Source organism: Helobdella robusta (assembly GCF_000326865.2).
Source record: "Helobdella robusta unplaced genomic scaffold HELROscaffold_110, whole genome shotgun sequence".
In the NCBI taxonomy this organism is placed as follows: domain Eukaryota; kingdom Metazoa; phylum Annelida; class Clitellata; order Rhynchobdellida; family Glossiphoniidae; genus Helobdella; species Helobdella robusta.
The window spans coordinates 163,229-176,794 of record NW_008703618.1 but is presented as its reverse complement, the minus strand read 5'-3'; the positions used below and the strand labels follow the sequence as shown (position 1 = coordinate 176,794).

General features: G+C 31.2%; 1 protein-coding gene across 1 annotated transcript; it reads right to left on the bottom strand.

Annotated features, from left to right (window-relative positions):
* Window positions 1-10,740: 10,740 nt before the first annotated feature.
* On the bottom strand, window positions 10,741-11,584 carry HELRODRAFT_183547 (hypothetical protein; the record flags this gene model as incomplete). The annotated part of the gene is made up of 2 exons (XM_009013147.1): window positions 10,741-10,808; window positions 11,218-11,584. 2 exons carry the CDS (start codon window positions 11,582-11,584, stop codon window positions 10,741-10,743), a joined length of 435 nt encoding a protein of 144 aa, XP_009011395.1.
* Between the last annotated feature and the right edge of the window lie 1,982 nt (window positions 11,585-13,566).

Here is a 13,566-nt window from a genome sequence, read left to right as displayed (position 1 = left end):
TCATCTCTAAAATAATAGAAAAAGTAGTTTTTAATCAACTGTCATCCTATTTAGACTTACTACCTGTATCTCAATCTGGTTTCAGACCTGCTCACAGTACTGAAACTTCTTTACTTAAAATACACAATGATATCCTTCTCTCTAGTGACAATAGTAATCTTACTCTTCTTCTTGCTCTTGACTTTTCTTCAGCTTTTGATACTGTTGACCATACTATTCTCTTGAGACTGCTGCATCTTTCTTTTAATATTACTGATTCTTGTCTATCTTGGTTTTCTTCTTATCTCTGTAATCGTTTTTCTTCTGTTGTTCTCAATAATTCTACTTCTAACTCCTCTACTCTTACTTTCGGGGTACCTCAGGGTTCTATCCTTGGCCCTCTTCTATTTATACTTTATTTTTCTGAACTACCTCGTATTATTAATAACTTTTCTTTTTCTAGTCAACTATAGGCTGATGATTCTTACATTTATACTTCTTTTCCTCCTTCTAATCTCAATAGTGATCTTTATAATCTATCTCTATGTCTTTCTTCAGTTATCGCTTGGTCTGACTCTATGTGTCTTAAATTTAATCCTTCTAAGTTTGAATTAATTTGTTTTACTAAATCTAAACTTTCTATTGCTATTCCTCCTATTATCTTACCTGATTCTAAAACTCTTGATGTCTCTCATAAGTTTCGTAGTCTAAGTTTTATCTTTGATTCTACTATGTCTCTCTCTTCTCAGATTAATAGTGTTGCTAGAAGCTCTTACTTTCATCTACGGAGAATAAAAAAACTTTTGCCTTTTCTTGATGATCCTACTCTTCTCCTTCTTGTTACTTCCTTAGTCTTATCTAGGATTGATTAATGTAACTCGCTCTACTATGGTCTTCCTGACTCTATACTCTATCCTTTAAGTAAAGCTTTTAACTCTGCTGCTCGTCTAGTTGCTCGTGCCCCTTTCTTTTCTCATATATCTCCATATCTTGTCCTCTTGCACTGGCTACCTATAAAATATTGAATAATTTTTAAAATTTGCACGTTCATGTACAAGTCTCAATCTAAATTATTTCCTAAGTATTTATCAGATTTATTAATTGAACCCAAAACGCCCCGGTTTACGATCGTCTTCTTCTCGCTTTTTCTTAACTCGTGTTAAACACTCTTTTGCTAAATCTGCTTTTGCTTTTTCTGGTCCTTTTCTCTGGAACTCTCTACCTACTTCTCTGACTACTTCTCCATCACTTGCAAAGTTCAGAGCGGATCTCAAGACCCATCTGTTTTCAAAATTTATTGAGGAGCGCTGTTGAACATCGCGGAAATAGCGCTTTATAAGCTAATTGATTGATTGAATTGATTGATTGATTGATCTGGCAAGCCACCTGAACCCAAATGCAAACAAATTATGTCAAACAGAAAGTAATGAGAAATTTGAATTAAATAAAACAGCATCTTTTTTTTACATATTTCTTCTGTCATTAAAATTTAACAAAAACGATTTTAAATTCTTTTTGAAGATAGCAAGTGAGGTTTCATTGCAGGGGAAATCATTATTTAAAATGTCACTCCATGTCTATATGTTATTTCGTATCTTCAGGGCCCAGACACTCGTTTTCTTTCAAAATACAAAATAAAAAACAATCAAGGTTATATTGCCGTTAATTTTGGCGCCCTTACGCTTTGTTGTAGCCGTTATTTCTCGGTAAGCCGCTACTGCCGTACACTGTCAACATTACAATTCGAATTGAAATCAACTTCTCGATTCACCTGTGATTATTTCTTGCTATTAATTGTTAAAAAATCACTCGAAATCTATAAAATTCTTCATAACCAATAATAAAATGTTGCGATGGAATTTAGACAGGAATTGAACTGTCTTATTCTTCCAATTACAGCTTTGCTTGAAAACGTTAGCGGCGTTTAATTTAAACATTTTATATATAGTATCATCAAAGAAAAGATTATTAATTGTTGATATTTAAATAATGGCGCAAATTCTTTTTGATAAATGCCTAATTCAAGTGCTTATAGCTCAATTCCTATGGCAAAATTTCATGAATTTCAATTTCTATGTCTGCTCTAATTTTTTGTCCGTTATGAAGTTATCGTTAATATTCTTATGTATTTTAGTATATATATGTATTATATACATATAAACATAGATTTATATAGAATCTAAGTATATAATAAGATATACATATATTTACAGATGGTTATTAATTACTTTTTTAACAAAAGCGTACGACTACTTATGAACATGTGCTTGTACATTAATTCAGATCACCGAGAATCATCCAAAATTTACATAGAAATGTACTAGCCAATGAAAAGTGACGTAAGAAAATAGGAAGCCAATGGGATGCGAGTTACCATTTGTCAACTAAAGATGCTATACAGTGGAAGCGTTCGGATATTTTCGTGAAAAGCAAACTTTTAATGGTGTCTGGCCGATAATTCGAGTTTATTTCTTGTAAAATTTCAATTTTTAGTTTGTGGTGCATCTATTTAATTGCAAATCGGCGCTGGAAATAAGTTTTAAATGGATTTTTCGAGGCGGAAACTGAACGTCTGAGTGATGCAAACAAAGGGGACGGCGCAACTTCTGTTCTAGACAGGCGGCTCTATTGCAATAAAATTTCAATTAAATTGCAGGTTTGTTCGAAAACTTTTTTTATAAATATTTTAGTAATCGTATTTTTGCTGCTATTTTGTGTTTTTTCGGATGAATTTTTGATTATTTCGCACCATTCGCTGTGTAAACAAACGACTAGTTACTTGTGCACACGCGCACAGCCAGATAGATAAGCGAATGTATGGTGTGCAATGGATGGAGATTAATGTTCTTTGTGTGTGCGTATGCCTGTGCGTATACAAATCGTTAAGTGCTCGCGCGCACTAAATATGTACGATGTTTACTCGGTCACGTGATTTGGCGTGGGTATTTCTGAAATGTTATTGGCTGTTGTCTGACCTACATTCCATCGCTGCCGTTGGTCAGTAGACTGACCTATTAAACATATTAGCATTTTGGCGCTTACATCAAAGAGTGTTTTCCTTTGTGATGGAAGTAATAAATTCGCCTCTCATTAATTGTGCTAAATATTAATTATTTTTACGTTCTTATGCCACAGAAGTGACTGTTATTTTTATTAAAATGATAATAAGTAACATAAAATAAAACATAAAGGCATTTGCATTCTACAGAAAAAGCAGATCACCTCTGTCAGGGAAGTGTGGTTTTTTAGAAAGAAATGTTGGATGTTGCTGCTCTCTTCTATTGTTGATTGTTCTATAATCTATTCTATTCAATGGTCATCAGCTCAAGCTGAAAAAGGTTTTATATTATTTTAAATTTAAAATTTATTTCTTTTGTTTCATTCTAAAATCTAAATTATTTTTGCTTCTAGTATTCGGTTTTTATCTGTAATTTTTTATGCCTATTATATGCTGAATTCAACTTATTTTTTAATTTTATTTATTATAATATTGTTTTGATTATGTTGTCCTGTAAATGTAAAATGCTAAAAGTTGAATTGAATTTGGTGTTTGTAATATCTTTCAAAAATTACTTTTTTAATTTTAACCGATTGACTTGTTTCAGTGGGACCTAAATCTAAAATCTAAATGAACACCCTTAATTATTTATTAACATTAAATAAATAAATTGTCTTGTTTAAACATTAATCTTGCTACATAATGTAATATAGTAATTTGTTTTTTATTCTTTATTTTGTTGTACTGTCAGTAGTTTATAATTATTCAGTTTGTTTTTTTGAGTCGACTTTCCCCCATTAGAGTAGAGCTTACATTTTACTTACAGTAATGTAGTATGCTTCACTTTTTGTTTTTAAATTTGTTGAATTTTTTTTAAATGTTTCATACTAATGATACAACTTAGGAATTGATATCATTTTTGTTTTCTAATCTCATACTAATCTGCAATAATTTGTTGCAAAGCGTTTCAATGGTTCAGGATAATGATGTGAAAGACATGGGTAGTGAGATGTTTGTGTGTGCAGTTGTTATCTAATCATTATCCATCTTACTACTGTGTTTTTCCACATTATGTTCCTGCAGCGCTGAAAGAAAGAGATGTTGCCCTGTTCAATTCATCTTACTGTTTCAATAATTGGCACATTCATCACTTATTTTATAATTATTAGTTAATTGCATTTTTTATTTCATGTGTCTTACTCAATTTTGTTTGTTCTGTATACATACTGGGAAGCTTTCAAGTTTTTAGTATTAGATTAAGAAATTTTTTAAACATTTTTTATAGTTAATGAAAAAAATGTTTTAGTAGTTTATAAAGGTGATTATGTTTAACTTTTTTGTAATTTTTGCAATATAAAGTGGCATTATAAGTCAAGATGGGTAGATTGAAGTGGCGGTCCACAAGACATAGTCTGATAACTTTGGAGTTGCCCTTTTTTTCAAAAAGTTCATTCACTCTTGATGTTGGTCATTATTTACTAATATGTTATTAATAATTTTTTGTTGATAAAAATGCCATCTACCGTTACTTTATTTATGTTGGTACAAGACCATCTATGACAGAGTAAGATCATCAATGTCCTGCTTGGTGAGGTCCAAGTGGCTGTGGTGCATTGGGTGCATTGTTGATGGCAGATGTGCATTCTTATATTTGTGCATCCATTCAAGTGATGGATTTTTCATTATGAATGCCTTCATGTCAGATACGATGAACTGTTAAATATTTGTATCACAGCCTTGCTTGGATCACATTAAGATTGGTTGCAGCGTCATTTATATTCTATCTCATTCAATTACACCACATAGACAAATGTAATTTAGTGTTTTGTAGAAATTGTATGTGTAAATGTGTATATATAGGATGTGTTATATAATTCAATACATATATTTTATATGTGTGAGTCAGTTCTTTCATTCTATGTTATATTACTTTGAGACCTTGACTGCCATAATCTCTTGTTGCAGTTGCTTTAGATCAAGGAAGGGGTGACAACATTAGTCTTATATATATTTTTTTGTATTTTCTGAGGGCCAAACATTCCTTCGTTTGATCAAACCACTAAGTCTAGAAAGCACAAAATAAAATATATGTGTGTGTGTTTGTGTGTGTGCTCGTGTTTAGACATGTACTTTTTTTTATCAAAGTTTATAATTTTTTTTATCTTTTTTGTCCTCCACTGGGCTTAACCAACTTTTGCTAAATATAATTATAAAATGCATTCACTTGAATTTGCACATACATTTTTTGTGCAGTTCTGGCAAATTGGTTCCCTACTTGTGTCATCTTGCTGTTTATACTTCATGATAGATGGTCATAGAAATGTATCAGATTCATCAAAGAAATCATTATGTGAAACAAAAACCCGGTGAAAGTAACAAATGATTAAACGCAGCATATTTAATCTTTAAAGTATCCATAACATTTCAATGGTGTCCTATGGGTATTTTGTACAGGTTCAAAATGGTTTAATTTGTTATTTAAACTACTTACTAAATTGGATGTTTTAATTTTTTTTGCCACAATGGCTATATATCTGCACCATAGCATATGATGTAAGCATGCTTACATCCCTTATGTGTACTCAAATGTGCAGTTTCATATACTCAAGGTGTGGTTTCATAGACTGTACCAACAGGTTTTTTGCCAACTTGCCAGTGAAGACAGCATTACAGCATTTATGCTTTTGTCCAACTAATAGTGCTTAATGTTTCTAATTTTTATTTTATTTATATTGATTTATTTTTTCAGTTACAGGTTTCTAAGCTGTTTGAAGAAAAAAATGTTGTGCTACTACATGTTTCTTCTGCAGGACTTTTTTTGTTTTTGTTGAAATTGTTAATGAAATAATTTTTGTAACCCAGGAGGATATGTCCAGAATGGCACCGCAAAGTGGCTGTGATGCATTGCAATATGTGGGCATCTTGTAGCATTTGCATAGTTGATGATTGTGGTGTGGCTTGCTACTGCTGGCTGCATTCACATCAATCTATCGTGCTGGTGCGTGTGCTTACTGATACCACTTCCTTATCATGTATCACAGCCTGCTTTGTCGAGCTGTTGCCGGAATCGCTTCAATTTGTTAGTCTTAATTCTACTGAGCTTGTGTATGTTTTAGCATTTTTGTGTTCATGTCTTAAAGATTTTGTGATTTCAAATGTTTTGAACTGAATCTTCATATTTGGTTTAATATTTATTCAAGAATTACTTTTCAGACAAGTTATATGCATGGCAGTTCTCTCATGAGCAAGAATTGTTTTATTTTGCTTTATAATGAGTTTTTTGAGTGTTTTGAATATTCATTGAATTAATTTGCTCAGAAAACTTATAGTCTGCTGAGGACGTATTATGTCCTAGAAATCCTAGTTACAATTCAAATGCTAAGATAATTTTGGCTTGAAAGAACATGAAGGATTGACCAGCATGAGACAGCATGGAAAGTGGAGATGCACTGAATATTTGGCCAAAATTTGACATCTTTAGGTCGAATAGTGCATTTTTTGTCAACACTATTTTAGATTTCAGAACAATAATTGTTTATTATTATTAGAGGAGAATTTGTTTGGCCATCATAGCTGTTGTAATTTGTTTGGCCATCATAGCTGTTGAAACATCAGAATTTGGACAAAGTATTGAATATTATCTTGATAAATTGTTGAATAAGTACAAATCGCCCACTATTTTTTCAATAACGTTCTTCATTCTAAAAAATAATTTTTTCCAAAATTACTGGTGTTTTGGTATTCGGCTTTGGCCCAATAGTGGATCAAAATTATTTAATTTCCTGATAGTTCATTGATAAATGTACTATAAACATATTTTTTTTTTTTAAATTTTTTTACTTGAAAATCACAAACTATTTTTAATTTGTAAAGTTAATTATACATAGGTTTTGTGTGTCAATGGCTGGTGTTAAATATTGAAATAAGATTTCAAGTTATAAGAAAATGTCCTTTTATTTCAATAAAACAGGTTTTTGGTTTTCCAAAAAAGTCTTATAATTAATATTTTGCCTGTAAATACTTAAATTTTTAGGTTAAGTTTAGTCGTGGGGTCAGGGCCCAGTGAATATTTAACTTAATAGTTGATTTAAAGAATCTTGAAATTTGTTTAAGTTCTAATCTGTTGCACATCATCAAATAAATACGTCTTGTTACATGTGTTCATCATATACATAATATTGAACAAAGAGAGGTCTTCCTCCTTTGTTCGAAATAAAATGATTTTTTACTTGCTAAATGGTCAACTTGAACAATTTTTTACACTTGCAAGGCGTTTAGCTCTTTATTTCCTTTTTTCACTATTTGTCTTTCTGTCACGTTCTATTTTACAATATCACTTCCAATGCACCAAGCCAGCCTTCTTGAATTTTCGGGGCCGGTGCATTTTGGGAATCCAAGAGGCGTATACAAGAAAATCAATAAACTAACCAATATTAATTCATATTTTTAACTTAAATACTTTTTTAAAGTATTAAGTATTTTGAAAATGACTATCGTTTATAAATTCAACCGCATACACTAACATATCCACACGGGCACAAGGTTTGGATTAGATATCAAATCAGAAGATATTAAATCCCTTTTTTTATGTCTCTCTATGCGCACCCAACGATGCTGTTATATATGCAATAGCCCATATATGATTCAACATTTATGTAATTATCCGTTATATGGTGTTTGATATATAGCAAAGGCCATATAACTAGAATAAATATATCGGCCTTCGCTCTCTTCAAAGGTGGAACAAGAAGCTTACTTCCGGAGGGGAGTTGGAGGATGATTTTTTATCGTTCGAGTCGAAAGTTACGATCGTATAGTATATTTACTGACTACAGAATATTGCTTTTATTTATAATGTTAAAATTTTAATTTTTTTTTCTATGGTTATTCAATGTTGTAATTAATTACTTTTATTTGGTATAAATTTAAAAAAATAAAATCGACATTACCGAAAATAACCAAAAGTTTAAAAAATTGAGATTCTTTGCATATCCCTGCTTCAGTCCATAAGAAAGTGTTGGTTATTGGTAAATAGGCCTCGCCTTGGCAAAGACATATATATTTTATTCTATATATATATTTGCAAATCTATAGAATACAATAATTGAAAAAAAAGTCAAAATTTTATGAAATCTTTATAAAAATTGTAAAATTTGATGGATAATTGGTCACGAAAACTAGGAGAGACACTGTACTCTAAAGCGCACCGAAAATGAGTGCAGGTGCGTTCGAGGGCCAGTATTATGAGTAGATTAAGACTAAAATTTAGTAAATTTATTTTCATGAATATGTACTCTTGAAAAGTTTTTATTATCGTATATGTCATAGCATTGATACCATGTCTTGTTGTTGATACCTGCATTTGTCAACGATGTCGTTAATTTTGGGTTCTAGCTATTTAATTCTCTGAAAGTGTATTTTGTCGTTTTCAAGAAATAATAAAAATTTTGTTGCTGACTTTCATGAGCATTTTTCGATCGAAAATAGTTTAAATAAAATGCCCCATGTTTTGTGTTTAAAACTGAAATCAATTTATGCACTTTTTCTATTGGTTCTCGGAGTTTGATATAATTTTGAAGTTATCACAAAACAATACTTCATTGACTAGAGGAGTTAGTTGTGAGTAATATTTGTATTAAAAGTCAGTAAAACTCAGTTTTGCACAGAAAAAGCACCATTTTATATCAATAAAAGGTTGCCAGTCTAGTTCTGGTCACACCACCACAAATCTTGGCCCCCCGTCAATATTTGAAAAAATTAAAAGTTTAAACATTTTTTAAATTTGGGCTCCTGTCAAATTGTCTATATCCGCCACTGTCATTAACTCATGCATCATGTCTAAATTATCATGTGTGTGATATGATATTTTGCATTTTAACGACAAATAATTTCCCCTTTATTGCTTAAATGTTATACCGAATCACATTATATTAATGCATTGATTAGACCAAATTTTTATTGGTTTAGGAGTATTTATAATCTAACGGCAAAGCATTGCTTGGACCCTATGCTGTAACGTTCCATTAATAAAATATATCTATTACTCCTACTATTAAGAATAAATTATTTTTTATTAGACCAAAACAAATGTTTAAACGTTTCAGTTTTTTTGAAGTTATAAATGGCTTCATTGTTATGTCAAAATATAACTATAAAAGGAATTATTAACGACTCTAATGGATGCAAAAAAAATTAATTTCAATAACGTTAACAATTTATTTTGCAAGAAATGCTTCTCGTGCCTGTGCCCCAATTCTTCCCTGGTTGGTTGACTGGATTGGGTAGAAAAATGTTTGAAAAAACTTACGTTTAACCGGATACATTTTAAAAATATTTAAATAAAATACAGAAAAATTTTTTTTTTGCATTATTAGTTGAAGAAAAATAAATTTCGATGAAAAAATTTAGCCTCAAAAAGTTATACCAAAAATTGCACCCACGTTTAGTTTGAACCAAATTTTCAATAACTGCATTACTATCGAACGATTAACAACATCTATGTGCATGTGCTGATTGCAGCATCAAATCTGACTGGACATGTTTCTATTGAACACGACCCTAATGCATTACATTGGACATATTTTGTAGGATCTATGTTTGGGTATGTATTGGGGCCAAGAATATTAAGTTGACCACATGGATTGTTACTGCTACAGTCATAGGTTCTGCCTGTTGTGGTTTGCTGCTGTGGTCCAGTTGTTGTTGTTGAAGATTTTATAGTTGTCGTCGATGCTGCTGTTGTTGCTGCTGCGGTCGTTGTCGTCGATGCTGTTGATGAGGCCGTTGCTGTGTTGTGGTAAAAATATCCTACAGAATTATAGCTGCTGTAAATGAAAACAACGTCCTCATCAGTCTTTTTACGTCATTTCATAAATTGCGTCGTTCGTCGAGACCGTCGACATCACAGTTGTCTACAAGATCGATCGTCTACGTCAATACACGTCTCCATCACAATTAGATGGCGTGATTTCTATAAATAATTTTCATACGGACAATAATTAAAGACATAACAACTACATTAACGGCGATGATATCTTTCTCTAACAAAAAGAATTTTTTCTACTAAAAAATATTAATTGAAAAATAAGAGCTGCTATATTGGTGGATTACATACGATTGCCCTTAAACAATTTTTACTGCTAAAATTAAAATGCCCAGTTCCGTGAATCGTTCAAAGTTTTAGTGGATCGATAGATTACATAAATAACTTTTTTTTAATATTTTAATCATGTATGTTTAATTCTCATGTGCCCCATCATTATAGTACTTGGTATAAGAAAATGACTAAAGTAATATTATGATCTCTCATTCTGTCTTTCCCACACTCTCTCTCTCTCTCTCTTTCTCACTATCTCGTTCTCTCTAAAAGCATTCTATATAACTGTTGTATGTCATATACTGATAAAAAATGATAAATAAATAAATTGTAATTTTACCTTGTGTCACGTCAACAACAATCCTCCATGTTTCTTTCGCCTGAAATGTTATCCATACATACATATATATATATAATATTATATATATAATATTATATATATATATATATATATTCTGCATATATATAATATATTTATATATACAATATATTTATATATAGTTTTAAGTTGGAACGGATATTGAAAAGCTGAAGCTAGTTAAAGTAGAGAATGCAGCAGTGATATTTTTTAATAATTGTATGTACGACAGTTTCAACCTTAATTATTGTTTTTATTAGTGAAATCATTTTGGTCGGGTGAGCAGAGGTGCCATGCCTTCAGCTGTTATTACGCGATGACCTGCTTCGAATACTGTCTGTACGATGCTGAAAGATTATCATACGCCATGCGCGTCCCTGCATACATAATGTGTATATGAGTCGTGTGGTGTGGGTCGTACAGCCTTTGTAGTACAAAAGTTCAGCTATAACTGTAAAATGATATGTAGGCGGTTCTGCGTTTGACAGAGCTGCATAATAAATGAGAAAATAAATTAGTTAGCAATAAGTTAAACAAATTATTACAGAATTAAAAATTTGTTGCTTAATTTAATTAAGAATCTTATTATTTGTTTCCTGATGTGGCAAAATTAAAGATGTTTAACGTGTTTTTAATTAATGAACTAAAATTATTGTCTTACGAAAAAATTTTGAAGAGTAATATTTTGAATTTATATTCCTTTTAAAAGAAAATTTCTAACATAAAAAACGTGACCAATAAAAATAAGGTGAATTTCCAAAAAAAGACAAACCGAATTAAACAAACCAACCGAATAAAACCGACAGCATCCGGCGACCGAAGAATCGCTATCGACGTACCGATCTTTCCAATCCCCACCTTCACCGTGAACCAACTCACAGCTCAACAGCGAGTCAACGTACCTACAATTAAATCCGATGCATGATGACGAATATGACCGACACCGATACGCACATTCGATTTCGCACATGCCTTTCAATGGGGCGATCCGAGACATGTTACCGGCAATAACGCATATGTTCTTGCCAGAATCGCTCTTTACTGGTTTGTAACATTGAGTGGAGGCGCTGTTTGCCTGGATGAACGTAAGACGTATTACGAGAATAAAATGTATGAAGAAGTTTTTGACTAATGTTGGTAGGTACGTTGGCATGCCTTGTAATTGAAACTTTTATTCTGTTATGCTGATCTTGATCCAGGTTTTGTTGGTGTGTATTTAAATTTTGTATTTCCAGTTGTTATTCAAATAAAAACAAATCATATTTAATGTTAACAATTTTGATTTATATCATTTTCAAATAGTAATATAAATATTTAAATAAAAATTTTAATAACTTTGAAATGGTTATTTTAAATTTACACACAATAATTTTTAGATTTACACAATTATTCATGTAAAATAAGCCTATTTCTATTTATTTGAAGACCAAATTCCTGAAACGTTTTCTACCTTTTTGACGTGCCGCAACCTAAACCTACGCTCAAATAACTCAACCAAAGACATGCCTTCATATCAATATCACGACAGTAATTAATTTCATTGCCATGTTACTGCTCTTCCATTGGTGTAATTATTTATTGGATCATACAGTAATGCGTGTACTGTGCAAATATATCCTGCAGTTTTGCATTCTTTATGATCCATATTGATTATGTGTATAATAATATATTTTCATTCAACGTGATTATACGAGTCGAGTTTTTTTTATTGTTCATATGTTATATATTACTTATTTATTCATATTTATTTATATTAATATGTTAAACATTACTTAATTATTTAAAGATATTTGCAGCCATATAAGTGCAAGATCCGGAGACAAAAGGGAATTTTTCTTCACGGTATATATATAAGTATGTTATGTATGTATGTATTATTATTATTCATTGCATTTATATAGGGGCCGCTTCAATATATTAAGGGCTGAACGGATAGGTTTTCAGCTGTTTCTTAAATTGACTTAGAGCAAAATCACCACTGCGCAAATTGTTTTTAAGGCTATTCCACAACCGTGGTCCGACCACAGCTTCCTATAAAATACAGAATAATTTTTAAAATTTGCACATTTATGTATATGTCTCAATCTAAATTATTTCCTAAGTACTTATCAGAGATATTAATTGAACCCAAAACGCCCCGGTTTACGATCGTCTTTTTGATCTCGCTTCTTCTTAAATCGTGTTAAACACTCCTTTGCAAAATCTGCTTTTGCTTTTTCTGGCCCTTTTCTTTGGAATTCTCTACCTACTTCTTTGACTATTTCTCCATCACTTGCGAAGTTCAGAACGGATCTCAAGACCCATCTGTTTGCATAATTCGTTGAAGAGCACTGTTGAACATCGCGGAAATAGCTCTTTACAAGCTAATTGATTGATTGATGTGTGTATGTTTACAATGTATACTATACATGCATGCATACATATACATACATGCATGGGTACGTGGATGATTGTGTACTTAGGTCGGTGTGGTAAAATAGTTTGAAGTTCGATTAGAGAAGTTAAAATTATTATTTAGTTCAGCACCATTATAAGTTAAATTGAAAAATCAGTTATAACTGGTTATTTATTTAACACCTCTTTCTGTTAAATTTACTGAATGACATAGTTGATTGTTTAGATCATTTAAGACCACGAATTCATTTAAAAAATTTTAGCTAATAAATAATTTTCATTAATAACGCATAATTTCAAATTAATAAGAAAAGTTTTCATGTTGAGTGTCATAAAAAATTAATTGGCCACCCTTGTGTGCATCTAAAAGCGAACATTTGTGTCTGCTCGGTATGTGTGATTGGTCTGCTTTGCTAATTATTAATATATATATATATATATATATATATATATATATATGTGTGTGTGTGTGTGTGTGTGTGTGTGTGTGTGTGTGTGTGTGTGTGTTTGTAATAGACCATAATTTTTACAATATTCTATAAATTCTACCGAATGTTTGGCGTTAATATGTTTGTAGTTCGTTTTTCACTAAAGTTTTTTGGTGAACGTTTAGTTTATTAAAATTCAAAATAAACTTATTTTTCGAATTCATGCTGCAAATAAGGCCATATTTCGATTCCGAATGAATCATCGTCAGTGCTCCTTGCTGTATATATAGGGAAATATTGACTTGTCAAGATT